Genomic DNA, 26,335 nt, shown 5'->3' on the forward strand with positions numbered 1-26,335 from the left:
TTGCAGGGAACGCAGAAACAAGTGTACGTGTTGTAATTTCCTTTGTCCTGTCAATATAACATGAGTGCATACAGTATTATTTCTCTGTAACCCTGTATACCATAATCATTTTTTACACCACAAATCTTAAAAACAAAGACATCCAGGCAAAAGCAGATTTCATTCCACTATTTATAGTTGTCCACATTGTTAGGATACAATACAAAATACAGACTTAACACTTTATATGCCTTAAATGGACATTAATGCTTTAGAGGTTTACATTCTTTAATTTAAGCAGAAAAAAGGAACTTGGAGCATTAGAAAACAAAGCTTTTACTAGCTGCACACATTATCCTTTTTCATAATAATTTGCCTTACTATTTAAAAAATATCACTTGACAACTAAGATTTATGTTTTACAGAGCACTGGCACATCTCAGAAGCTGTATTATTAGTTGTTTGTATGCAAACCGCTGCATCTGCTACAATAAACATAATGACATTGCTGTCCTCTGAGCAGTATAACTTTATGGTCAGTCCATATGACACAATCAATAAAAGAAATATTTGGGTAACACATGAAAGTTACAAAGTGCTTCATATATTGTAGCATCTGTATCTGTTTTATTTACATCCACTCTCATTCTGTACAGTACAGACACAATATAATTGTATTATAGTTTCATATAGTGTAATAATGTTTATTATAATATCCAACAGTGGAACACAACATTCACATATTGCACACTGCCCGCTGTTAGCGCCACATCATCCCACTTCTACTTAGTGTGAGTATGAACCGGTGAAAAATTATCCTTGGAACAGTTAAAATTGTCTTTTATAAAAACAAATAGTAGGTGCCAACTTTGCACTGATGTTGTCTCATATATTCACGTTAATAACATTAGAGGTTAGAACAATACCATTTAGAAAAAAAGAAATGATATGGCTATAACTGACATGGTATGGATTTGGAAAATCCGCTGACAGTGAGGCATAGATACAAAGCAGAACATGGAACAATCTGTCATCAAGACAGATGATTTCAATGAGTATGTACTTGAGAAAAGAAGTCAGTATAGAACTTATGTTACATTCAGTGTGGTGGGTGGTTTACAAAAATACACAACATGTACATTAACAGGAAAACTGCTTTTGTGGTTTTTCTTCCAAACCACCAAGAGAATGTGAATGTATTTTAATTAAATATCTATTTCAGGATAAAATTCATTTTTGTTAAATCTATGACTTATTCGTGAATACATATAACAAAGATTTTACTGTAGAATTGTAATAGCACACTTACACTCAGGCTTAGAGAAAGAAAACTTCAACTGCAGGATGTTACTGAGTAACTGTCTTTCAAATAGTAGAGATACCTTGACAGCCAAACAAACAGGGGGTTGTTTTCTACATAGCAGTCTTATGGTAGAAATTAAAGTTTTAGACTTCAACAAAAACTTGTTTTTAAAGGATATATAGTATATACTATACCACTGGTATAAAGCTAAATCGTCCATCCTGATGCAAAAGACATTTATTTTTGCCTCATGTCAAAGCTTCCCTCCCTTCATTTTACCAAAAACACAAACACACAAAATCTTGTTGTTTTGCTCAGAATTGTGCATTGAGTGGTGTGTATGTGTTTGTGCATGTACAGTATATACAGTATGTGTGAATGTGTCTGTGGACATGTGTATGTACTGTATGAACTACTGTATGTAGTCATCTGCATCTGTGTGTGTTACCAGGCCAGTGGGGAGGCCATTCGTGGACTTCTGGGACTCTTCTGGTTTTCTGCAGCTTGCTGATCATTAAGAGCTTTCTGTGATAAAGAAACAACAGGGATTGTAAGCTCACTCAAGTGTTATTATAACTTAAATTAGATACACACAACATAAACACATATTCCACGCTATATATATATATATATAATTATTATTATTAACTTTTTTTAAAAGGTAATTTTTTGGGCATATTTAGGCCTTTATTTGACAGGACTGCTGAAGACATGAAAGGGGAGAGAGAGGGGGGAATGACATGCAGCAAAGGGCCGCAGGTCGAGGAGTAAACCTCTATATATGGGCGCCCGCTCTACCAACTGAGCTATCTATATATCTATCTGTCTATCTATCTATATATATATATATATATATATATATATATATATAAGGCTGCATAAGAAAGAAATTTGCTCATAAAAACAATGTGAATTGCATAAATCTGAATGCTGTGCTCATATTGAGTTGCTGAATAAAAGAAAAAAGTTTCAAATAAAAAAAAAATGTAATTATTTATTCAGATCTGGCTTCCTGAGGAGCCTTCAGCAGCACAGTGCTGAATACTCAGTGTCAACATACTAATCCTGTCATTGTATGCAGCTCATTATTAGTACCGTAGCCTGGCAGACTTTCTCTACATCTTTGATGAAATGCAGGCTGTGCTAAAGGCAAAACTCTAGAGTAGAAAATCTAGGACGTAATGAGGTAATCATAAGAGGTGTTTATCTGCAACTGTTTAAGTTGTTCATCAGGAGCTGTTTGAAGAAATATGAAGCTTTTTCAAACAATTATGTTGAATAGTTTGGTGAAAGGCTGAGAAGGAACTACAGAGGGGAACATGCCTATGGTTTTTACTGTAACACTGTAGAAGTAGGACAGCAGGACTTGTGTAATAAATACATTTTTCTTGCTCACCTCAAATTTGCCAATGAACTCAGCAAAGATACCAAAGAAGGCCTCAGTGTTTGTGCTTTTGCTGTCTTCTCCAAAGAAAGATGCAGTTTTGCTGAATTCCTCCATAGCTCTCTGTTGCAGGGAATCCAGAGACTGGACTGCTGGATGACTGTTTTCCAGGAAGTTCTACACACACTGGAGTCAAGGGGCATAAAAGTCTCATCACCTCTTCTACTACATTAGTTAATCCGTTTTTTTTTTTTTTCCAACAGCCTACATATCTTAGTGCTGTCTTTGGCACTTCTGTGAAGGATACACTCATGGCGACAGCAAAGCGGTCCTCAGCTGTCACAGGCATCTTCTGACAGGCTGAGCGAATGTCCTGGATAGTTGTATGAAGGTCATTCAGATCTGATGTGATAGTCCTCTGGTTTACTATAGACAGAAAAAAGAAGGAGAAGGAAAGCACGCACAGTCCATTTAAAAATGTTCTCAAGCTATGGCGCAGAGATAAAAAAAAAAAATGTATCTACCTTTGGCAGCAAGAGGAACCATGGTTAAATCTTTGGAAAAATCCAAAACATCAGGGAAGTGGTGACATAACGACTTGACCAGAATATGTAGAAATGTTGACTTCCCATCCACTGTTTTAGTTGTGCTCAACTGCAGGAGGACACAATAAAGTTATAAACTGCGTAAGCATAATATGATGAGAAAGAAAGCCCAGGCTGCTTTGAAAAACATTTGATTTGAATATGTATTAGTGTATGATGTACCTCTGTGAGGAAGTTGATCTTAAAGCCTGTAGTCTTGTTGGTTTTAGGCTGGCTGTTATTCAAGTAGTTCCCCATCGCCAACACAAACTGATGAAAGACGGAGTGTAAGAAGTAGAAGTGTAACACTCTCAAAGAACTAATTTATCTACAGATTTGTATTACATTTTCAATTGCAACATATTCTTTCATCTCTCATATGTACTTTGCTTAACAACTGGCTACCTCTAGTATCTTAGCCAGCTTCTTGCTTGTCTTCAGCTCCATCGAAGCCTTGTAGAGACAGTCATACGCTCCCCTCAACTCCTCCGTCTTCTCCTGTAGAGAACACTTGAAGAGGAGGCTCTGCAGGCGGGTCTTGTACTCTGGTACTGATAACATCTGATGGAGAACACGAACACCAAGCAAAAAAGTGAGTGAGTGATGATAAACACAAATACAGCACATAGACACAGGTAATTGACACAACCAACCCACCCATCCACACCCTGCCAGGATTGTACCTGCAACACAAACTGGTCTGGCTCACTGAGTTTGCTGGGGTCCTGTCTGTATTCTTCGTACTTTTTTACCTCCTCTGCATCGGGGGCATAGAGTAGCAGCTGTTTGATGTGGGCTGGCTCCAGCCTATCAGTGACCATGTTCATCAGTATCTGACGCAACTCACCAGGAGACAGTTTTAGGTGGGCTATCAGGATGGCTAAAGGTTAACAGGAAAATAAACAGGCATTATAAATTCCTAATTCTGAACCATAAATGAGCCCAAGAATCTGGGCTAATGGAAATACAAAGTAATATACCATTTTACGTATACTTACAGGCATTGTAGGCCTTTTTATGGGACAGAATTTCAATCACATCTTTCTTCTTAAAGGTTTCTAGCAGATGAGATGGCTCTGGAACAGGCACTAAAAATAGGATCAGTGTTTGTAAAATGCCCAGATGTTATGGAGGTCCAAATAGACAGTAGAAAGATGAATGGGAATAAAGATTTTGTGTACACGTGTTTACATTTTTATGTAGCCGGTTAAGAGCAAATTACAAGTAGAGCAAGTTAAAAATAAACGTACAATTACAGTCAAAAGTGAGAGAAATGGTAGGAAAAGTAATTTAAAAAAGAGCTGGGGATTCATGCGTTGTAATTTTCTTTGGACATATAATTCAGGAGTGAAATATTGTAGACTTAATGAATAAATAATCACACTCCAAGGATGCAGAGATCCAAGAACCTGAATAATGATGTGCTAAGAAATAATAATGCATTGGTCATTCTGATTTAAACACATTAGTGGGGCTTATTGATTAATCCATAATTATTTACATATCATTTTATGATATTTAGCTGTGCTTCCATTTAAAGGACTGCATACAGCCACGTGTACTCACTGGAGCTCTTCTGTGTCCCAAAGTGCAGCTCCAGATCCAGATACTTCACCATGTCATGCAGTTTGTCATAGTCAGAATTGGCTCCCAACTACCAAAGACAAGCAAAAATAGTGAATTACAATTTCATGACTGTTAAAATATTTTTAATTTGGAATTCTAAATCTAAATCTCCAAAGCCCACAATGCTCACCTGTCCCCAGATAGTCCCCTCTGAGTTTTCCACCTGCTCCCAGCGCAGCCTCTTCACACTCATGTGGTTGGAGTCCATCCTGGAGAGCGAAGGCCTGGGCAAGGGTGGAGGGGAGCAGGGTGGCGGCAGGGGTGGAGGTGGAGGGGGCTCCAGGTGCTCTGTAGGGTCAGATAGCGAGTGGGGGAGGGACTGAGGCTGGCTTTGGCCATGGGATTGCTTATTGTGGGACTGGGTTTGGGGCTGGTGTTGCATCTGCAGCAGGTGATGTGAGGGCTGGGACTGTGGACGGGTGGCTTGAGTGGAGGGTTGAACTTGGTGCTGGGATTGGTAGTGTTGAGACTGGAAGGTGGAGATGGTGGGCTGGTGCGGCTGGAGCGGCTGAAAGGTGGAGAGAAGGGGCTGAGGCCTGGGGGGCTGCTGGGGAGGGTGGATGACATGAATCTGGTGTTGGTAGTCCTGCGGAGGGGGCTGTGGGGTCATATGGTGGATGTGGTGGATCTGAGGTGTGCTGGAGTGGTGGTGGGTCTGCTGGATAGAGTGGGGTCTTTGGGGAGAGGGTTTGGTGGGCTGGGGGTGATGGGTTTGGTGGATCTGCTGTTCTTGGTGTCTCCCTTGCTGTGACACTTGGGTCTGATGATGACCTTTAAGACTTCTCCGACTCTGATGGGAGTGGCTGTCCCGGTTTAGCTGAACTGGGAGGGAGGCAGGCTCTTGCTGGGCTTCATGCAGAAGCTCTGTGGAGGAGTGATGGGGCTTAGTTTGGTGCATCTGGTGGGCTTGATGGAGCAGCTCAGTGGAGGAGTGGTGGGCCTGGGGATTGTGCATTTGATGGAGCAGCTCAGTGGATGAATGGTGCGCTTGTCCCCGATGCATCTGGTGCGCTTGATGGAGAAGTTCGGTCGATGAGTGATGGGGCTGCATTTGCTGCATCTGGAGACCTTGGTGCAGAACCTCTGTTGAGGAATGATGTGCCTTGGTTTTCTGCATTTGGTGGAGCATTTCTGATGAGGAGAAGTGTGCATGGACTTGTTCCATCTGCTGGAGCATCTCAGCAGATGAGTGGTGGGCCTGGAATTGCTGCAACTGGTGGAGCATCTCCGCAGAGGAATGGTGGGCCTGTGGTCTCATGCCCTGATGGCTTTGGTAGATGCCCTCAGCGTATGGTCCTTGTTGGCTGGGGCGGACTGTTGGTTGGGGCGGTGGCTGGTGTGGCGGTGGGGCTGAACGGGACTGACGTCGGAGGAGATGACTCTGGTGGGCCTGTTGCTGCTGTGCTTGGCGCATCATATACAGAGGATGGTTAGGGTGCTGATGGGTGGAGTCTGGAGAGGGGAGTGAGGGTAGGGACTGGTGGAGTTGTTGGAGAGGCAATGGTGAGTGGGCTTTCTGCTGTGTTGGCTGGTTCGGCATCGAGTGGTGGCTCTGGTAGATCTGCTGCTCTTGACATGCTTGTTGCTCCTCGTAGGACTGGAGCTCTTCATAAGCTTTTTGCTCCTCATACGCTTTACGCTCTTCAAAAGCTTTTTGCTCCTGGTAGGATTGAAGCTCCTCAAAGGCTTTTTGCTCCTTGTAGGCTTGACGCTGTTCGTATGCTTTTTGTTCTTGGTAGGCTTGGCGCTGTTCATATGCTTGTCTTTCTTGGTAGGCTTGTTGCTCCTGGTACATTTGTTGCTCTTCAAAAGCTTTTTGCTCCTCATATACCTTTTGCTCTTCATAAGCCTGTCTCTCCTTGAAGATTTTCTCCTGATAGGCCTGTTGTTCCTTGTAAGCCTGCTGCTCTTGGAACAGTTGTTGTTCTTCAAAGGCTTTCTGCTCCTCATATGCCTGCCTCTCCTTATATGCTTGTTGCTCTTGGAAGGCTTTGAGCTCTTGTATGGTAGCATGGACCTGAAGGTCCTCTCTTGTTGGCAGCACTTTATGTAAGGAGTGTCGTTTAGGTGGTGGATTACTGCGGGGTGGAGGTGGGGGAGGGGGGCCAGATTTTCGGCGGATGGGTACATATGCTCTTGGGGAGTGTTCAGGGGTGTAGCTGAGCTGTTGCTGTTGCTGTTGTTGGTGCTGAGACTGAGACTGTGCAGGTGCTGGAGGGGGAGGAGGAGGGTCATTGAACTGAACAGGAGGGGGTGGCGGAGGGGTCATTGGGGGTGGAGGGATGTGGTCGGAGGAGGAAGAGTAAGTGAGGGAGGAGGCATTCTCTTCTCCACTGCTGCTTTGAACATCACTCGGGCTGCTGAGCTCCGGAGCCACAAATCCTCCATTTTCATCCTCGTCTACCCCCAACTCCTCTTCATTATCCTCATCCTCCTCATCTGGGAAGCCCATCTGCACACCTTCCTGGCATTAACATCAATTACACTTCATTAGCCCATTAATGTCAAAGAGGAACTTGTGAAATGATTTTAGTAAACTTCTCAAGCTAGATGAATTTATTGGCTTCAATGGAAGTTTTTTTTTTTAAATTCCAAACCTAAAATACATAATGGTTGTCTATTAAAACTGGGCATGTTCTGCAGGATCTCCTGGCTATATGTCTTAGCAAGAGCTGTACGAACATGGTTGCAGTTCAACAGGACATTTCTGACTGCAGATGTAATGACAGCTTTAATGACAGCTGTTTACTTCTGTCAACAACCCGGTTCACTCTATAAAGGCTCCTCACATCAAAAGCAGTGAACAAGATGTATTGTGGCAACTAATTCTCATTCAGTTGTTGTGTTTTTGACCTGCCAATAAATTTGGGACTAACAGCGGATTATAATGTTGTGTTTTAAATGGATCAAAGATTGTTTTTAATTATTTTTTAAGGTCAAAGTAATTAGTGAAGGAAAACAAAAAAACAACTGAAAGAAAACTGTATATCCATAAACAGGGAAAAAAACACTTGTATGTGAGGCCATTTGTATTGCAATTTTATGCAAAAGATTAGTCTCTAACCTAGTTTGTTCTACTTTCACTTCGTCACTTACTTTACAGGAGAGTATGTTCTGTACCCTGTCTGTGTATGTATGTCAAGGGGTCTGTCCTATTTCACATTTTGACGCAAGGCTTACATACCATAGGGAATCAGTGTACCATGCCGAATTAACCCGCTATCACCAGAAACTATGGAAACATGGTTATTTTCACAAAAATATTTTAGCTGATACATGACCGTATGGGCCTTCAGGATATTCGTACATTCTCTTTTTTTTCTACCCCAAACAAAATGACCACTATAATCATTTTCCAGACTGTCTGAAACTTCTCTACAGTTTTAGGGTTTCTTTTGTAGAGTTAAAACTTGTAGGAAAATAATCAGTAAAGTGCAGCATGCACATATAATAAGTTCATGATTCAGATTGTCATACTCATAACATGTGATAGCTGATAACATCTGACTATATACACATGGTTACTGAATGAACATCAATAGTCATCAAATTATCAGCTATTTTTTTCACTACATAATGAGGCTTCAGACTTCATGTAACGGTCACTCTACCTCCTCGTAGTCATTCTCCGGAGTCAGGAAGTCATCAATGATGGCCACTCTCTGTCCCAGCTGCTCGCTCAGTGCATCCAGAAAGCGATCTGTGTCTTCTGAGCGTGGTGGTTTGGAGAAGGTGTAACGCCGCTTGTTGCTGCGGTGGGTGGGGGGACTAGATGGGAAGTCAGAGGGCTCTGGAGGTGACGGAGGGGGACTGTCCAGGCTAATGTAGGGGTTGGACTCACCACTGGTCTGGCTCGTCAGCCCAGATGGATAGAACTGGGGTGTAGGGGGGCTGGGGAGAGGCTCCGGCCATGATGTAGGGGGTGGGGGGCCTTTACGGCTACCTGAGATAAGGAAGAGACATTCAGTGGAAGAAGTGGCAGTAGATCAAATACAGAAAGGCTAACAATAACAGTCTCTGACAAGTACATTAATTCAGTAAAGTGTGGTCAGGTTTTCTCACCCTGCATTTGTACACATATAAATCCCATCCAGAAGTACTTAGCCCTTCTTAAACTGTTGAATGTCGTTCTTTTCCAATAAAATCTACAATAAACCACTGAAAATATCTATACACTTTCCTTTCTAAGTGTCAATAATGAACTAGATTTAACACAGGAAATCAGTACCGGTTTTTGGCACGGGCGAAGCGGGCAGCCGCCCGGGGCGGCATTTTTTCATGACACATTGGGGGCGGCAGGAGCACACAAAAAAAAAGTCCTCTGCGCTGCAAAGCGGTTTTCTATTATCTATAATTTCACTGTCGCCCCCTGCAGCTGCAGGCGCCCCTGCTTGCTGAATCCAGCCGAAGCTGTGTGAAAAAGGGAAAGGGGAGGGGGGGCTGAAACAAACTCTGTGTTGAGAACTAAAAGTAGGCTAGATAGTAGAAGTTCACAAAAGTAATCCAACTAGGTAAAAAAAAAGACAATGCTGCTCTGCCAAATGTCTTCAAAAGAATGAAATGTTGATAATACAGAAGAGTAATGTAATAGTGATAAAGGGATGGTGCACTCCCAGGCCGGTGGGAAGTTGTATCTGCGCTAACGGCTCCTATAGTGGTCTTTGCTCCAGTCTGGCACCGGACACCCTGCGATGCCATCCAGCTCTGCGGCTCAGCGCGCTATTTAGGATTCACGAGGAGGCCGCGGGCGCATGCACAGGATGCGCGCACAGGAAGGCAGGGGCACAGGTGGATGTGTGTGTGCGTGTGTGTGTGTGTGTGTGTGTGTGTGTGTGTGTGTGTGTGTGTGTGTGTGTGTGTGTGTGTGTGTGTGTGTCAGTGTGAGCACCTGTCCTACCAAAGCAGAGAATTATCTCCACACATAGTTCATTATAGGCTGAGTCTTAAAAATATTTGGAATATCCATTGAAATATTCACATTTTACATGAAAAAAGTTTCTCTCAGATGTTTGGGACGTCGCATAGCATTACTGTATGTGCTGGGGTACATTTTCACATAATTTATATACAAGTGGACACCTGAGTATTATCCCCATTTTGATATAAATACACCCAAAACATGCTTTTAGGGATATTGTAGTCAAATATAGTGATTGTGATGTCATAATGCAGCCACGAAGTAATCTATATTTTCTGTCTATAAAAAACGACTAATCAATTAAAGGTTAAGGCTTTTGTTGATAGTCTGTATTTTTTCTAGTAGTACACAGGTCATACTGTACATACTACAGGTAGCTACAGTGCATGTCTAGATCTCGCCCAGGGTGTAATTTGATGTAGAACCGCCACTGCAGGAAATGTAACCCTACAATTGCAAAATGTGAAACATTCTGCATTTGGAGAAGGTTCTGCACAAAACAGGTAATCTGAACATGTCTCCCAGAGTAGCTAACCATAGCAGAAAGCACATTTTTGATTGAAAAGGGTCTTTAAATGTGTGTTTTCTAGTTCCACTTCCACCATCACAATAGCCTCATTACTTTATGGTGTTCCGTGTTTATTAGACTTCAGTGTATATGTATGCTTTTAGCTACCTGTGTTAGCATGTATTGTAGGGGAGGCTGTGCGCGAGGGAGGCTCCAGATCCAGCAAACTCTCGGGAGCAGGAGGAGCACGACTCTTCAGAGACTTGGACCTCTTGGTTGAATACATGTTCTCCAGTTCAGCGTACACCGCTGACAGCTTGTATGGTAGAAATGTACAAAGAAACCAGAGTAAGAGTTGCCCCATAAAAGGTGAATCCTATGTTGATATTTATTGTATCTTTTCCCATGAGGACTTAGGTACCTACATTGGTGAGGTTGTTGGGAGTCTCAGGAAGGGAAGTACCATCTCCTGACTGTCTCTCTCCTGGAGCTAACCTCATCCCTGTCTCCAGCAGCATCTCTGCGCGGAAACCTGTGACAACCAGGTAGCCGAGTTAGCCCTGGCCCACGTATGGTTGGGCTGACAGTCAGCTCCAGTTGGATCAGGCTATCTTTGGGCCAGTAAGGGAGAAGCAACCAACCAAACGATTTTGGCTACATGGGAATACGTTATGTTATATAACTATTATTCTGTATATAATATACAGTATGAATTAAACTAGTATGAGCCACGCTTGCCACATCAAATAAATTGGAAGCTGGAAACAGATTCTACCAAACAAATCTAACTAGGATTTAACAGGACTGTGTCTATGATCACAATGAGGATAATGTGAATTCTGAAAATAATAGCAATGGTGGGGATAAGGATCAAGAGTGTCATGGTGGTCATAGTGTTACTGTTGCTATAAATGATAATGAAGATAATGAAGTTCTGTACCCTGGCCCAAGTGTGTGCCAATGACCAGGTCATCAGAGCTACGTCCCCTCACACTGCTCCTGTACGTGGTCCCTGTCACCCTCATGGAGCTGCTACGTCGATGGGGCTCGGGGGCAACCTCAGGCTCCGGAGGAGGGGGAGGAGGTGGTGGTGGTGGTGGAACTGGAACACACACACATATTGGCAATGCAGAGGAAGATGCAAAGGTGTATGAAGGGCTGCAGCACCTGAGTTGATTGCACTCTACTGAGCCAGTGAATTTACTGTATTAAAGATCCCCAATGACAGCGTCCATCTCACACAAACAAACCCATTTTGATTCAGACACATATAAACCTCAAAAAGCACACACACCACGAATTAAAAAGGACAAATGTGTGCACACACCTGGCGCTTTGTATCCAAGAAAGCGTGAGATCTTGCTCTGACAGTGCTCCTGTTCCTCATACGTCAGCAGCTGGTAAACAAACTGCCAGATCACCTGTTTGGCTGGAGTATCCAGCACCGGGAACACATCCACGATCAGAGTGTCAACATTCCTGTTGCCATGAAAACACAGGCAATGTGACAGAGATCGCCTGGCTGTCCAATCAGAGGTCAGAAGTTGAGCTTGTGGGTATGGTCACCCATGTATGCGGGAAACTAGACATAAAATTAAAGGGGCACTCCACCAATTTTACACAGGAAAGCACGTTTACTCCTTACAAGGAGTTAAGAGTTTTATCTTTGTTTAGCTTAAGGACTTTATAGCAGAAAGCCTCTGTTACAAACTTTAAAAAGGCATTTACCAAGCAGGCAGGGTCTAATGAAATGATATCTTGGCCTCTTTGAAAAATCTCTCTTGTAAGTCCTGAAACTTAAACACTAAACCGCTGGAGTACCCCTTTTATTAGATCAATTTTGTGATGTATTTATACCTCCACAATGCATGTTTCACTGTAACTTACATGCCAATTATGGGTGAAGAAAAAAAAGAACATAATAACCCCAACAGTACAAAATATAAACATGTTCAGTTATTTCTCTCAAAACTTTTTGTCCCCCTCCCTTCCTCCCTGTTTGCACATTACTTCACATCCGTCCTTTGTCCCCCTCTATCTCACCCCACTCCCCTTCTCTTTCAATCTTTTGCCCTACCCCTTGCTCACCTGTGCTGGAAGAAGTTCTCCAGAGCCTTGCAGATGGTGTACCTCTCCTGGATGGTCAGCAGGTGCTCCAGCTGCTGTCCGAAAGTGCGGCCCTGAACCCGGATACTGGGGGGCAAAATCTCTGCCACCCACTGAAGGGAGCTGAGCACAGGTGAGCGGGAACGCTCTGTGGGAACACCGCCCCCTGCGAGGTCCTGCTCTGACAGGGTGAAAGTAGGAGGACCATCCTCCACTACCAGAGTGGGCATGGCACCACTGCCCTGGAGCATGGACACCACCTTCTCATGGGAGGAGGTCCTACAGGCAGACACATGAAAACACACGCACACTGTCATAGCCTTTTAACTGCATGTGCCAATTATTTTTTAGAATGAAGCTCAAAATCCCGCTATTTAAATTAGTCATTTCACTTTACTGATGTGTAAATAAATAAACAACAAATGGAAAGTTTTCTGTATTCTGCAGAGAACAGTGCCGTTTTAGATTCTCTGGGGAGATTCTTTATCATTGTTTGTCTTTTAACTTAAGCTTTTTTTTTCTTCAGGAAACTGCTTTTGTTTTTCTACCAAATCCATGTGAAATGAGACTTGTTACTCCCTTCAACAACTTTGTGAGCACTACAAAAAAAAAAAACATCTTCTACAGGGGAACCGTATTACCATATTCATGTTTGCCTGTAATACAATCCTTTTCTATTGATTTAGATTTTGAAACTGCGTGATTTTATGTAGAACTTTGGCACAAATTTGCAAAACAATTCTAAAGTGAATGCAGGTGAGAGCTCAACCTCATGTCCAGTCCATTGAGAAACAGAATGCGGTCTCCTGGTTTTAGACCTGCCTTGTCTGCTGGGCTTCCTGCAGAACAGAAACTGAGTAAGAGATGTCTGATTTGATTTATTCTCATTACAAGAACAGTACAGTGGTAGAGTTGGAAGCTTTGTTAAGCTATGAAAGTCTGTTCAATGTAATAACAGTTTTATTACAGCGTAATAACAAAAAGTACTCATATGTGATTTACGAGCCATTTACACATACACACATTAAGCATAATGAACTAGCTACACACACATTTTTACTTACCAGGGATGACAGAGTCAATCCACACTGGAGCATGGCCTCTAAGAGTGAAGCCAAAACTCGTGTTACCCTTACACACTCTCACTGTCCTAAGGAGACAAAGTTGAGCTTTGGTTAATGGCAGGACTGAGTAATAAATAAAGGCCCTAGGAAATAAAAGAAAAAGCAGGTATTCAAAAATACTCAGCTCTATCTCAAGTAACTGCGAAATATGCGTAGTTAATATATGATTAAGGTAACATTTATATGAAATAATGCATGGGTTACCATATAAACCCTGTTAAACATAATAAATATGACACAATGGACACAAACTGTGGTTAAGTAAGGGTGGTAGAATTTATTAATCACTATAGCTCATTTCACACAGTGTCGTGGCTGTGATCTGTTATCTGTAAAAAGTTATCTGCAATGGGACAGTTAATGTAGTTTTACCCAACTGTGGACCTCCAGCAGATTTCCATATTCAGCAGACTACTTTAAATTCCCATCCTGCATGAACAACCCCACTTAAATATGGACAGTATATCCCAGGGGAGCTGTATAAAATCCTCATAAGGCAAAGCCATAGAAGAGATAAGCAGTTTATTGGGGCACTTTATTCCTACAACTCAAGAGACAGTGATAGGATGTTTGTAATCACGTTGTTTACTTGTTGTTGTTTTTTTACCATGTTTTAATCCTAAAAAATGTGATCCGTTTTTTATATCTAGACAGAGAACAACCTGTCATCAATTTATAAAAACAAGACAGGAAACAACGTCACAGCAGATGAAGAAAGCAATAAAACAGACATGACTTTCTAAATAGGTTTACGCTCCAACCACTGAACCGTCTATTTTTCACTTTACTCCTACTCATCTTAATTCACATAAATTCCATGCTTTCACAGGAAGACCAGTCACAGCTGCTGTTTGGTTATGAATGTGATCAGACGTAAGGGGAGAGGTGATGTTATTTTAGGAAACGGGTTTTCTTTGATAGCTAAAAATGACATACACTGTTTAGCTGGTGGGAAATAGAGATGATGATTGGACTCCTGCTGATAAAAGGCCAAAACACACAGGAACTAAATAAACACAGGCTCAGCCATGAAAATACTGTCAAATAAAAATCTGCAACATGACACTTAATACAGACCTACAGTTGGTGGTGGTGCCACTGGAGTGTCCAGCTATGAGTGAGGTGGTCTTGCGCATGCCGCGGGCAGGGGGGACCATGCCTTCCTCTGCTTGGGTGCGTGGCACTGAACTGGCGCGGGTGGAGACCAGGAGTCGTTCGGGGTGATCCTCACTCCGGCTGCGGCGAAGGTGGTTGCGGCTAGGGTCACTGAAGCTCCGCCCTTTGAGCCGGCTCATCAGGCTCTGGGAAACCACCTCGTCAAAACGCTCCCGGTGCTTCTTGGGAATGAAGATCCTGGCGAACATTGTGAAATCAGACACAAACTCAGAAAAAGGCTTTACTGAAAAGCTTTATACCAACAAAATCAAAGCAGCATTTCAGCCCAAAATCCCAAAAATTCTTTATCCTGATCTCTGAAAGCATCCATGGTCCAAATTATCCAACATCTGGAGGGATTCTTATACTGACTATTGTTCCAGCTGCAGGATCTACTTAATTGGTAATATGGTCGCATGGGAGGGCCGAGGCAGGTAGAACGGATTGGTCCAACATTAGTTTGTGGGTGTGTTTTTGTGAGAGTATGCATGTATGTGAGAGAATAAAAGAGATAAGAGATGAGCTTTGTTTTTGTGATCCTGTCACATTATCAGCTGCAGGTAAGAGTGCTCAGTATCAGTGAGAGCTCCTTGCTAATATACGAAAAGAAGGAAGCTCAGAGCCAGAGCTACCTCTGGGAGAAAGTGCTCCTCTCCCCCTACCAGTGTTATTTTCTCCTCCCAAAATAAACTCCCAATGTCTTTATCCTTTTAAAGCAAAAACCCACCATAAGATATCTTAGATATTAGTTTGTGAGATTTAGTGTGTTCCAGGGGTGATTTTGTGAGTTGATGCACCCACTTCCCTCCAGTCTGTTTTATGTGCCGCATACATGTAGATGAAAATAAAGTATCCAGTCAATAAAATGAAGATTGGAGTGGGGACAAGTAGTGTTGGTGACATCAAACTTGTCAAAGAAGACTTGTATTTAAGCTCTGAGGCTTGGTGTAAAAATTGGTATCACTGTCTCTTCTGTGACAGATTCTCTCTCAGTGTAGGATTGTTCAGCATCAGCACCCATTTGTTTGTCTTGTTTCCTAAAACCTGACATTTACCACTGATGTTTTATTCTACTTTAAATGTCTACTCCCCTTAAACCCAATTATACTAGAGGTGTTGTCTGCTGCCTGAGCTTTATCCAGTATTTTGCCAATTATCTGCAAGAACAAGATATATAACAAAACACAGACCCAGAAATGGAAGAACCATTGCCAATAACCGTGTTGTAAAGTGTTTGAGGCTGTGATTTTCCTTTAAATATAGGACGCCTTCTTCCTTTTTCTCTCTCTTTTATCCGATACACATACACAAGGAACCTCAATCTCACACCCATGTACACACACCTCACACACACATTTGTCCCTTCTCTATTTTGCATACCCCCACCCCCCACCAATCCCGCCTACAAAATGATGCTGCCTCCATTCTCAACACAAGCCTCTCTCTATCTTTCTGTCTCCATGAATCTCCTGGGTACTTCCACTGTGCAGAGGAGAAAAGAGTGCTTTGTTTTTTTCAGCGCACCAGTTCCAATCTGCATCCAGATACACAACACAACTCAAACACTACTGTTGAAAATAGGGCTCAGCGGTGCAGTTTGGTTTTCAAAGCTGTCACAGTCCTTTTGCAGGTACATTTGAGGAACATTGTTAGGAGGCAAGGATTAGATGATTTGGTAGTTTCATAAAAACGTACAGCAGGTAGTGGGTTTAATTAAGAGTGAAGCATAAACTGAGCTGCCTCCATTATCTTACAATCCAAAGTTGATGGAAGCTAACACATATTTCCACTCTGGAGATTTCTTACCTAGAGAAAAATCTGACTCACCAATGTTCATAGGCTCTCTCTCTCACATGCACCGTTTGTTATTTAACACCACAAGTGAACAACGACCTTCAACTGATTTAGATTTCTGAATGTAGTTATCTGCTGCATTTAATCATACAAAGAGTATACATTTAACAGGACAGATTTTCTGCTTTGCAATCCATGTGTCAGAGTCTTGTGTCCAATTATAGCACGACACAGTTGCATCTTATTTACGGTTGTATATTGCAAGTGAAATAGCACTGCAGCAACAGTACAGTTGTATTTCTCCTAGTCTGATAGCGTGTGGAGTCATACACACACATTGCAGTCATGTAATGGGAGTCTTGAGTTAACTGCTGATTCACTGTCAAATAATGCAATCAACTAGCACATTAAAATAATCTGTTATTCAGCCTCTTTTAAATAAGCACATTCTGGATGATAATGCTGATGATGAGGAGGATGATGATGATGATGATGATGATGATGATGATGATGATAAACAATTATTTATTACTATCAGTACACACTCAGTGTATTGTGGACATAAATAAGTGGATGTGATGCCAGGGCAAAAACAAACATGAAGACCTGTCTTGAAAGAAATCACTTACATAGATACAACTTAATCTGCTTACTATGAAGACATGAATACATATAAATAACAGCCAAGGAAAATAGTTTGTGTAGGTGACAGTGATTAAGAGTTTGGTGTGTTCATGCAGCAAAAATTCTCAACACTTCCCTGGAGGGCTGAAATGTGCTAATCTGTGACAGCAGGCTGCTCTGAAGTGCTATCTCCAGGGTCAGTTTTGTATAGCAAGAGTACAACTATAACAACTCGAGTTAGAGCAAAAACACAACATTAATTAGTACCACAGTCAGTAAACGTAGCCCATAGAAAGGACAGAGATAGTGACAAAGAAAGAAAGAGATATAAGTTGTTGAAAGCCTAAAGTGATGAATCAATATGAAGAATGGCATAAAACATCGCAGAGAGATATATGACGACACAATCAGTAACATATGGCAGAGTCGGAGACAATGACAGATAGAAGGTGGAGAACTAGAGCGCTTTCTAGGCCAGGGTCATGTAACTACTGGGAGTGAAGCAGGCATGTGATTACAGGCAATATAGGCCACAGAACTTCCCCAAACTACAATCACACATCACCATGGTTACTCGGGCAAACGGTGGATAGGGAAAACTAAACAGAATGTGTATTTCTGACAGTGACAGGGCTCTATTGATTTCCATTAACTTTATCACCTCCAACACCTCTCTGTCATGTTACGATCTTAGTCAAAGAACATGTCACTTGTGTGGCTGGGTTGGTTCAGAGGGTAGAGCAGGCGCACATATACTGAGAGGCTTATGCCTCGATGCAGAGGTCCAGGGTTCGAGTCCTCCCCTTTTCTCACCTAGCTGTCCTATCCATTTAAGGCAGAAAAGCCCAAAAAATAATCTTAAAAAAAAAAAGAAGAATATTTCACTTGTGAAATCTTGTAAACCCGGTAAAACAAGTGAGCAGAAACTTCCCAACTTTCCTCCGTTGAAGTTGGATGTAGGCCTTAGGATGCCCTCAATTTTAAGGAGGGCGAGAGGAGTCTTTAATTAGGCCTGAAGAAGGGGGTGGATCAAGGACAGAGCACGTGGAGGGATGAATGACAATTGCAATCAGCTGGAAAACTCATTGCAAGAACCATTATTATCAGACCCACTTCTGATCAGCTAATTTGACAGCTGGACCAGTTATGAATTTGCAAACACAAAGCATATCTGTAGACACAGAGTTTAATTACAAAGCCATAGAAAGCAAGAAGAAAAAGTATCATTAGTTATTTGGAGATTTTCTAGAATCTCGCAGTGTTCTAATCATGTTTCACATGCTGGAATCAGTTTTAGGGACAGTACAGAGTTCTACATTTTTACATGCTGACTGAAAGTTTAAAATAATCATCAATACAAACTTGATAACAAACAGACAGGAAATGGCTGCACAACAATACTTCAGCAACTTTAGATACAAGTCAGCACAAACAACACAAAGCACAGTGAACACTGCTCAGATCAAAAGGAAAAAGTTCCATACCTAACGTGTCTGGAAAGGCTCCTATCCCTTCCCATGGCTCTTCTGGGCTTTGAGGAAGTGCCTGAGCTCAGTTAAGCAATGCTAATGCCTCTCCTCTATCTCGATGAGTCCCCATCTAGTTTGAACAAACTCTCCCGGACAAAGGGGAAAGAAGAGAAAGATGAGAAAAAGGAAGGTGCCCTGGTTCTTAAAAGCGCTTGCTGCAGGCTCGAAAAGCAGCCGGAAAAAGAAAGAGAGAGAATGAGAGAGAGGGAGGGTGGCTGTGGTTCTCATCCATCCACACCTCCAAAACATCATCAGGTAGCATCATCAGCTGTTCTCCAACTTCATGTTTGGGGCAGGACTCTTTCTTTGTTCCCATCTTTTGTCCCGTTCCTTCTTATTGACTGTATGTTCCTTCTCCAAAGAAGACAGGGTCAAGCCAGGTCACGGCAGGGTAGTCTTCTCAATCACAGTTAAAAGATAATCCCTGTCACTGAGTCGTCCATCATCTTGCAGTAAGAGATAGTGACTGACAAATATTCTCTTTCCTCAGTGAGGAGGAAGAAAAGAATGAGATGAACAGAGGAGTGCGTAAGGAGGGAGAGAGGAGAGAAGTGGAGAAGAGAGGAGGGCCCCAGTGGAATTTCATAGGCAGGTCAGCATAATATGTGTGTGTGTGTGTGTGTGTGTGTGTGTGTGTGTGTGTGTGTGTGTGTGTGTGTGTGTGTGTTTGTAAGAACCAATAGTGTGCACATAAGTGAACGTACAGAAACTTTGACAGCCATGTCTGTGCAACATCTATGACAACATCTATCCAAATGTCCCTAAAAACCTTGACTGATTCATAAAACATTTGTAAAATACAAAAAAAAATATGGTATTCAAATAATAATAAAGACTGCACTGAATCCTCAGTTGAGAATGCATCAGTCTAATTCATTCATATCTTTGAAGTCTATATACAGATAAGGTATCAGGCCTTCAGTTCACTATAATTACATTCAATTACCATAATACTACAGAACCGCGTGAACAAAAGAGCGAAAAGATGTTCCAAGATTGACTCTAACGACCCTCCAGATACATAATCTTTTGCATAACTTTCAAGTGTTCAAGCACTCGCTAACCCTTGGGTTTCAGAGCCATTTAAGAATCGAGACTGGCAAATGTGTCAGAAACCTAAGAGAGAATTTATTAAAAGAAGTAGGCTGCTTAAAAATAGAACACATCCTGTGGGAGGGCGAGGCAAATCGGTGAGGGGACTGAGGCAGACTGAGCAGAGCGTGACCCAGCTGGTCAAGTTTTACAAGGCAATAGAGAAGAAATAACTTCCGTAAGCTGTTATGTACACCTCACATCCTCTGATAAGTGCCCTCTGATTATTGGACTGGGGTAGGTGGAGGTGGGCTAAGTGGAGAGTTTGTGTGTGTGTGTGTGTGTGTGTGTGTGTGTGTGTGTGTGTGTGTGTGTGTGTGTGTGTGTGTGTGTGTGTGTGTGTGTGTGTGTGTGTGTGTGTGTAGGTGTGACTGTCACAGGTAGTGAGAGTGATTGAGGTAGAGGGAGACTGACATATTGGAAGACAGAAATAGGGGGGAGGAGACAGCAGGAAAATGAAAGAGAGATTCAGCTTCAGTGGCAGACACATAGATTCTCCACACCTGGAGCAATACTGGCACACAGCTCATGATTAACAATCTCCGGTTCCTTTATATCTTAGTCATCAACAACCATTCAAAATCAACAACTGACAAATAAAAACAACATATTAGCTCTCACTCTGTATCTTTTAGTGTGTTAGCATGCTACTTTATGCTAATTAGCACTAAACACAAAGTAAAGCTGAAGCTGATCGGATTGTCATTAGTTTTGAAGGTATTTATTCATTATCCGAAGCACTGGACGAATTAAAATAAAAATAAAAATGTACCTGATGGTTGCGTTAATTATGGGAAAAGTTAAGGGGTTCACCAAAGCAGCTATTACAATACATCTTAAAAGGGGATGTGAATGTATGTTACAAATTTCATGGAAATTTAAAGGTTTTTGCGGCATTTCTTTCAAAGCCACAAATGTCAACATCATGGTGGCACTAGAGGAAAAGTCAGAGAAATGTAATATTCATTAAGATTCATCCTTTGGGCACCATGAATATCTGTAACAAATGTCATTATATATATATTGATTGCAATATATGCAATAGATTTGTTGATAGTTGAGGTATTTCAGTCTAGACCAAAGTGGTGTAGGCCGTCCCTACAGCCATGCTGCTTGCATGGCAAAAACAAAAAAAAAGCTGCCTTTAAACATGCCTGTTAAAAATATAATCAGCAACACATTTCCTCAAGAACAGAGAACTTCCACATTCCATTACACAGCAGCAGCAGCCATTAACACCAACACCACCCTGAGGCATGGCTCATGGACAACCTGGAAGCAAAACTCCCTCAGGCTCCAACTACAGAAACCTGTTCACCAGATTCTGCTGTAAACATCAAGAGCTATTCCAAACCTGGATTATAAATATTGTTTAGCCCTTTCCAGAGCCTAATTGGCATAAAAGAACATTTTGTTGCACAGCACAAACAGCGCTGAAAATGACAACAACACAATGACAAAGCAGGCAGAAGAAGGGAAAAGGAAAAACTCTGCATATCAAAGCCTGTCAAGGTTACAGCGCACCTGAACTAAACACACTAGGATCTTCTTGGGAGAGTTACAGTACAGCTACTGTAAAACTGTTCTCAGTCCTCTATGGACACAGTTAATGCATAATTAATGGGACTCCTGTGCAAAACAAACATTACAAAGCATTTTCACAGGCAGCTTTCTAAGGAAGGAAATGTGCTGTCAAAGCTGTGAGACAGACAGCTGTGTCGGAGGAAACTGAGATGACTGGACAACAGCTTTGTTTCTAAGCTGGAAAGAGAACGAATTACTCCCGAAAAACAGTCGCTGGAAAACTTGAACGCTAATTGATTGTTACTACATCGCTACTATAGAATGCTTTAAAAGCACTGCAGCTTACTTCATGACCAATCCTAACTAAACTTGATAGCATGCTTCCAAATGTACAATGCCAAATTGTTTTTCAGTACTCACCTGAGGCAGCAATTCATAATTTCTTCCCACATACAACTTCAAAGCAAGGACTGCAGGCATGTGTGTGCGAGAAACAGCGCTGTGTGCGCGCCGTCTAAGCATCTGCATGTTTTTCTGTTTTCGTATGTGTGCATGTCTAAACCAGCAGCAGCAAACTGGCTGTAGCGGCTAAGAGCCGTATGCAGAGGAGGGAATAAAGAGCATCCAGTGATGTGATCCGTGAAAAAAAAATCTGTGCGTGTATCAAAGAGTGCATCACAGCTGTCAGGGAGGAATGGGAAAGAAAGAGACCAACAGAGAGAAAGTCAAAGTGAGAGAAAGTGAGGGGAGGGGCGGACAAAAAAAGAGAGCTATTGTGATTTGGGTTTTGATTTTCTAATCAATGCTGAGGAGAAAGAAATGCAATATGCTGCGGTGAATTTTTTAACCATACTCTTGTGTACTGTACCTGAGAGGGGAGAAACAGAACAATTTAAGCTGCACCCCAAGGGCAGGAGTCAGTGCTTGACATCAGGTCAGCTATTAATATGTGCTCTTGATGTATACCTCTCCTACATTTCACAATAAAATGCTAAGAGGGAGTTTCTTAACTATTGATTTCATGAGATAATGAAGGAGGTATTGCGCCCTCACTGTGCCCTTATTGTTGTGCAAAGGCTGTGCTGTGCAGTAAATCCTATAGCTCAACTGTTTATGGCACAATGGACTGCAACTCTCCCTCGTGCATTTACAAGCGTTCTTAAAAACAACGATAATGAGAAAACAATTTGAAATGTACAACACAGCCAGGGCATTATCTGCATAGGGATTTCAGTTAGCCTTGTTGAATATTAATTTCCCCACTCCGCAAAATAGAATAAATTATCAATGGGCGATTGATTTAGTTTTACGTTTTGGGATGTTTTTCTGCATTTCTAGAAAGGTTAATTATTTATTGAGATGCACAGTTTGGTTTAGTTGGAATGTCCTGCTTGGCTGTTAATGAACTGTGCTCCCATGTTTTGGTAATGTTTTACAGTTAAGGTCTTGTTCAAATCCAAGCATTTACAGTTTTAAAACGTGTCCTATTTAACAATGTACAACCCAAACAAAACAAAGAAATCGAAGAAGAGTTTGGTTGTTTGGTCATTACACAGTAACTACCCCTAAAAATAAACATCTTGGGTTACTTTGTCGCACAGTGAATCTGATTTTTATTTGCAGTCTGTTTAAGTGCGTGGCAAGAGGGGACATAAACAGTTTTAAGAATTCTCTTGCATCTGACTCCTTTGATCGCTGCACGAGAAGGACTAAAAGACTAGTTGGTCACGCAGACTCAAAACAAGACACACAGACATGTTTGACTATAAATAATGTCTGTCTGAGCAACTGTTCGGCTACCTCACGCTGTCAATCAGCTGCTGATGTTCCTCTGTGATCAAGATGTCGGGCAGGGCCTCAGCCAGAGTATCCACATCCCTCTCAGCAGCGTACTGCTTGAGCACCTCAAACAGATGTTCCTTCACATCTAGCTCCTCTCCTAGCACTTCCTCCACCTGATGGGTAAATAAATGCACAGACATGAATTGATATACACAAATAAAAAAAATGCAGCAAACAGATAAACATCTATTTCACACCCACTTTCTTATTAAACTCCATGGCCTTGTGGGCACGACTCTCCCTGATGCTGTCCCCGCTCTGCGACAACACCCTCATGCTGCTGCTCAGTCGCTTGGGCCGCCGGGCCATACTGAGCACGCCCAGACGCAGAGGCCGACCCTGAGCTGCTTTGATCATGGCCGCTGCCGTTTCATGATGCTTCACTGGGATGCCGTTGACCTCCATGACATAGTCCCCAGCCTTGAGGCCATTGCGTCCAGCAGGACCGTTGGGCATGCAGTCCTCCACCATCAGAGGGCTGTCTCCAACGATGGTGAACCCAAAACGGCCATCTGGGCCGGGAGTGATGTCAATCTGAGGAAGGGAAGAGCATGTTTGCCACCTCATTGCCATTTTCACCTGAATGTTTTTAGTGTTTTTCCACCAATAAATAAATAAATAAAAAATGTGGATTACTGGGTGTCGTCTGACCTGTTCAATCCGTGACACCACTCCGATGCTGGGTGGTACCGTCTTGAGGGTCTGAGCCAGAGCGATCAGTGCCGGTGTGCTGAGGTTGGTCACATCCTGGCCCTCGATGTCCACCACCTGGTCCCCGGGCTGCAGGCCAGCCAGGTAGGCACTACTGCCCTCCACCACAGACAGGATGTAGCTGGGCCCAGTGCCACCTAATCGGAAGCCAAATGCCTCAGGCCAGTTCTGATTGGTGGCTGGGAGGCCGAGGTCTGCAGGATGGACAGAACATGAAACTTGGAAAAGGCCTAAGTAAAATAAACAAGGCAGGAGCTTAGTGTCAAAGGAAAGCCGGAGTTATTATGTCAGATTAGACTTTAATGGGTTTTTAATTGGGAGGTGAAATGTTTTACTGCTTGTCGATATGTATGTCCTATTAGCATGTAGGAACATTTCTAATCTGGAGCAAGCTGCTCATACAGACAAGCAGGTTGTGAGCTGTAAAATGGAGTCCATTGGTTTAAATAGGGCATCTCAGAGATAGAGATGGAGCTGCCTAGCTGTAGCAGCAGGTACATGGGTCTATGTAATGAACCCACAAACATAAAGAGACAGAAGTCACTTAAACAACTTTTTTAGATTGGTAGATTTGTTTTTCTCTTCTCTTGAATGAAGAAGAAAAGAATAGAGTGAAGGAGGTTATTTCTGACTGATGGTATGAACTGCTGGCCTTCCCCTGGTCACTGGCCTCCTTCTACTGCAGCAGGAAGTGTCCCAGCAGGCTCACTTGACTTTATCTACAGCCATCTAGATACGTCAAAGATATATATAGGCCATTATAGGGATTGGTCAGTACATCAACACCCCAAAACCGCTTCATATTCTGATCACTAAAATGAAAATCCACAACATTTGCTGATAGTTTTGTTTAATTTAGTTACTTTTCACATTGATATTAAAAGGCTACTTAGAGGAAATATAGCAGAATTAAAAACTTCATTAAATCTACTGTTTGTATTTATGTTAGAATACTGTGTAAATATGTGTGAATATAAGTAATTTGTTTGGCTCAAGTCAAGGCAGCACTGGCACTCACATCAACAAAGAAAGTCTTATAATATGACGAAATGACTCCAAGGTGCAAAATTAGAAGAGACACAATTTAACATTGGGAAATAGAACAGCACACTTGAGTAAGACACATTATAAAACTGCAGATACATAAACAAAGGCATGCAGTCATTAATCAGAGTCAGCACCAAACTGATCCGTTTTTCTTTTTGTAACTGATCAGAGGCATAGAAAGATGGAGACGGAAAAGTGAGTCAGATGGAGAAAGACCAAATTAGAGACGGGATGTAAGAAAAGTTAACACAAAAGTGCATGAGAAGTGAGAAAATAAGTCCGCTCAAAACTTGGCAAAGAAATGTAGAAATGCCAGATCTGCTTAAATGCAAAACAAAGACAAATCAGATCTCACTGCAGCACAGGGCCATATATTCAGGGTGAGATGTGGCTGAGTGAATAAAACATATATCAAAAGACAAAGACTCAAAGAGCCACAGAATGTGGTATCAACTTGCTGAGAGGAAACATCAAACTGCAGCTGATTATTGATCTAAAATAGATTGGGAAATCACTGACATGGAGCTCATAATATTTTCTCTCCACCAGAACACAAGCAGCACTCAGACTTCTGTCTGTCCTATTCTCTCTAGCCTGCGACCCAGTTACACAATGTCAGCTTTAGCTCCTTTTAGCTCTCCTCTTTATCTTACCTCCAGCAGATGAAGCAGTTCAGGAACATAATGTACAAACTACCATTCAGAGAAAGAGACTTACAGAAATCTTTAGAGGCACTCCGGGTCCCAGACTTGCTCTGGCGCAGGGAGAAGCGGCCCTTTCTGCTCAGGAAACGCCTCATCCTCGCCCGGCTTGCGGCAGGGCACGTTCCAGCCAGCCTCTCTTCGCCCCCGGCCTGGAGGTTGATGCAGCCAAAGAGTGCCCTCGGACACCTTTGTGCTGCTCCTTACCTGAGCTCACTGGCGCCAAAAGCCTTCACCCAGCTAGGCAAAACAAGTGCACCTAAAAGGTCACATCTGTGGGTTATCTGGGCCAATGCCTCCCTCTGTTCTCAATCAGAGAACCAGCAGTCTGCAGCTAAGGAAAGGGAGGCCGGTGAAGAGGGTATAGTGTCTGAAAGTCAGGCTCTTCATCCTGGGTGAGGTGGTCCAGTCTCAGCCTCAGTCCAAACCCTATGGCTGAGTGGTGATCAGAAAACTGGGACACACTAACACGGTCCTGAAATGGTTCTTTGCAAGAAAAGGTACTGCAAAGCCCCATTTTTCTATAAATACCTTTGCCTCTCTCTCTCTCTCATCCGCTCTCTCTCTCTGCCTTCCTCTGTTGCTCATTTGGATAGGGCCCTCTCAGAGGGCTGAGAAGTGACCCAGAAACCAGTGTGTGGTATACCAGCCAGGGACACTCTGATTATAGCGGCTGTGTTAACCTCAGTACTGGATGTAGAGACAAGAGATGTAGCCTGCAGATATGCTCAAGGTTGACCACAAAATTTCAACTAAGCCAATTAACTATGGTGAATTAAGCATA

The 26,335-nt window shown here is 42.4% G+C and overlaps 1 protein-coding gene across 1 annotated transcript; it reads right to left on the reverse strand.

The window, feature by feature from the left end:
* Positions 1-1,585: 1,585 nt before the first annotated feature.
* Positions 1,586-25,753, reverse strand: grid2ipa (glutamate receptor, ionotropic, delta 2 (Grid2) interacting protein, a). Its single transcript, XM_078269466.1, has 24 exons — positions 25,547-25,753; positions 23,744-24,021; positions 23,294-23,626; positions 23,051-23,205; positions 14,610-14,885; positions 13,473-13,558; positions 13,178-13,247; positions 12,391-12,687; positions 11,630-11,781; positions 11,243-11,404; positions 10,728-10,834; positions 10,476-10,618; positions 8,488-8,851; positions 7,078-7,340; positions 5,007-7,035; positions 4,817-4,904; positions 4,249-4,338; positions 3,934-4,130; positions 3,656-3,811; positions 3,434-3,520; positions 3,191-3,320; positions 2,974-3,092; positions 2,679-2,843; positions 1,586-1,807 (listed from the first exon to the last, which is right to left on the reverse strand). Exons 1-24 carry the CDS (start codon positions 25,647-25,649, stop codon positions 1,727-1,729), a joined length of 5,931 nt encoding a protein of 1,976 aa, XP_078125592.1. The 5' UTR covers positions 25,650-25,753; the 3' UTR covers positions 1,586-1,726.
* Positions 25,754-26,335: the final 582 nt, after the last annotated feature.

This window comes from Sander vitreus, chromosome 15 (assembly GCF_031162955.1).
Source record: "Sander vitreus isolate 19-12246 chromosome 15, sanVit1, whole genome shotgun sequence".
Taxonomy (NCBI): Eukaryota; Metazoa; Chordata; class Actinopteri; order Perciformes; family Percidae; genus Sander; species Sander vitreus.

What these genes read in the sequence shown, in the direction of transcription:
- grid2ipa (XM_078269466.1), bottom strand. Translation starts at nt 25,649, where the DNA reads ATGAGGCGTTTCCTGAGCAGAAAGGGCCGCTTCTCCCTGCGCCAGAGC. An exon ending in TGGTGTCACGGATTGAACAG is followed by an intron (nt 23,627 to 23,743) that starts GTCAGACGACAC and finishes TCCCTTCCTCAG; the next exon opens with ATTGACATCACTCCCGGCCC. An exon ending in CAGACCAGTTTGTGTTGCAG is followed by an intron (nt 3,812 to 3,933) that starts GTACAATCCTGG and finishes GTTCTCCATCAG; the next exon opens with ATGTTATCAGTACCAGAGTA.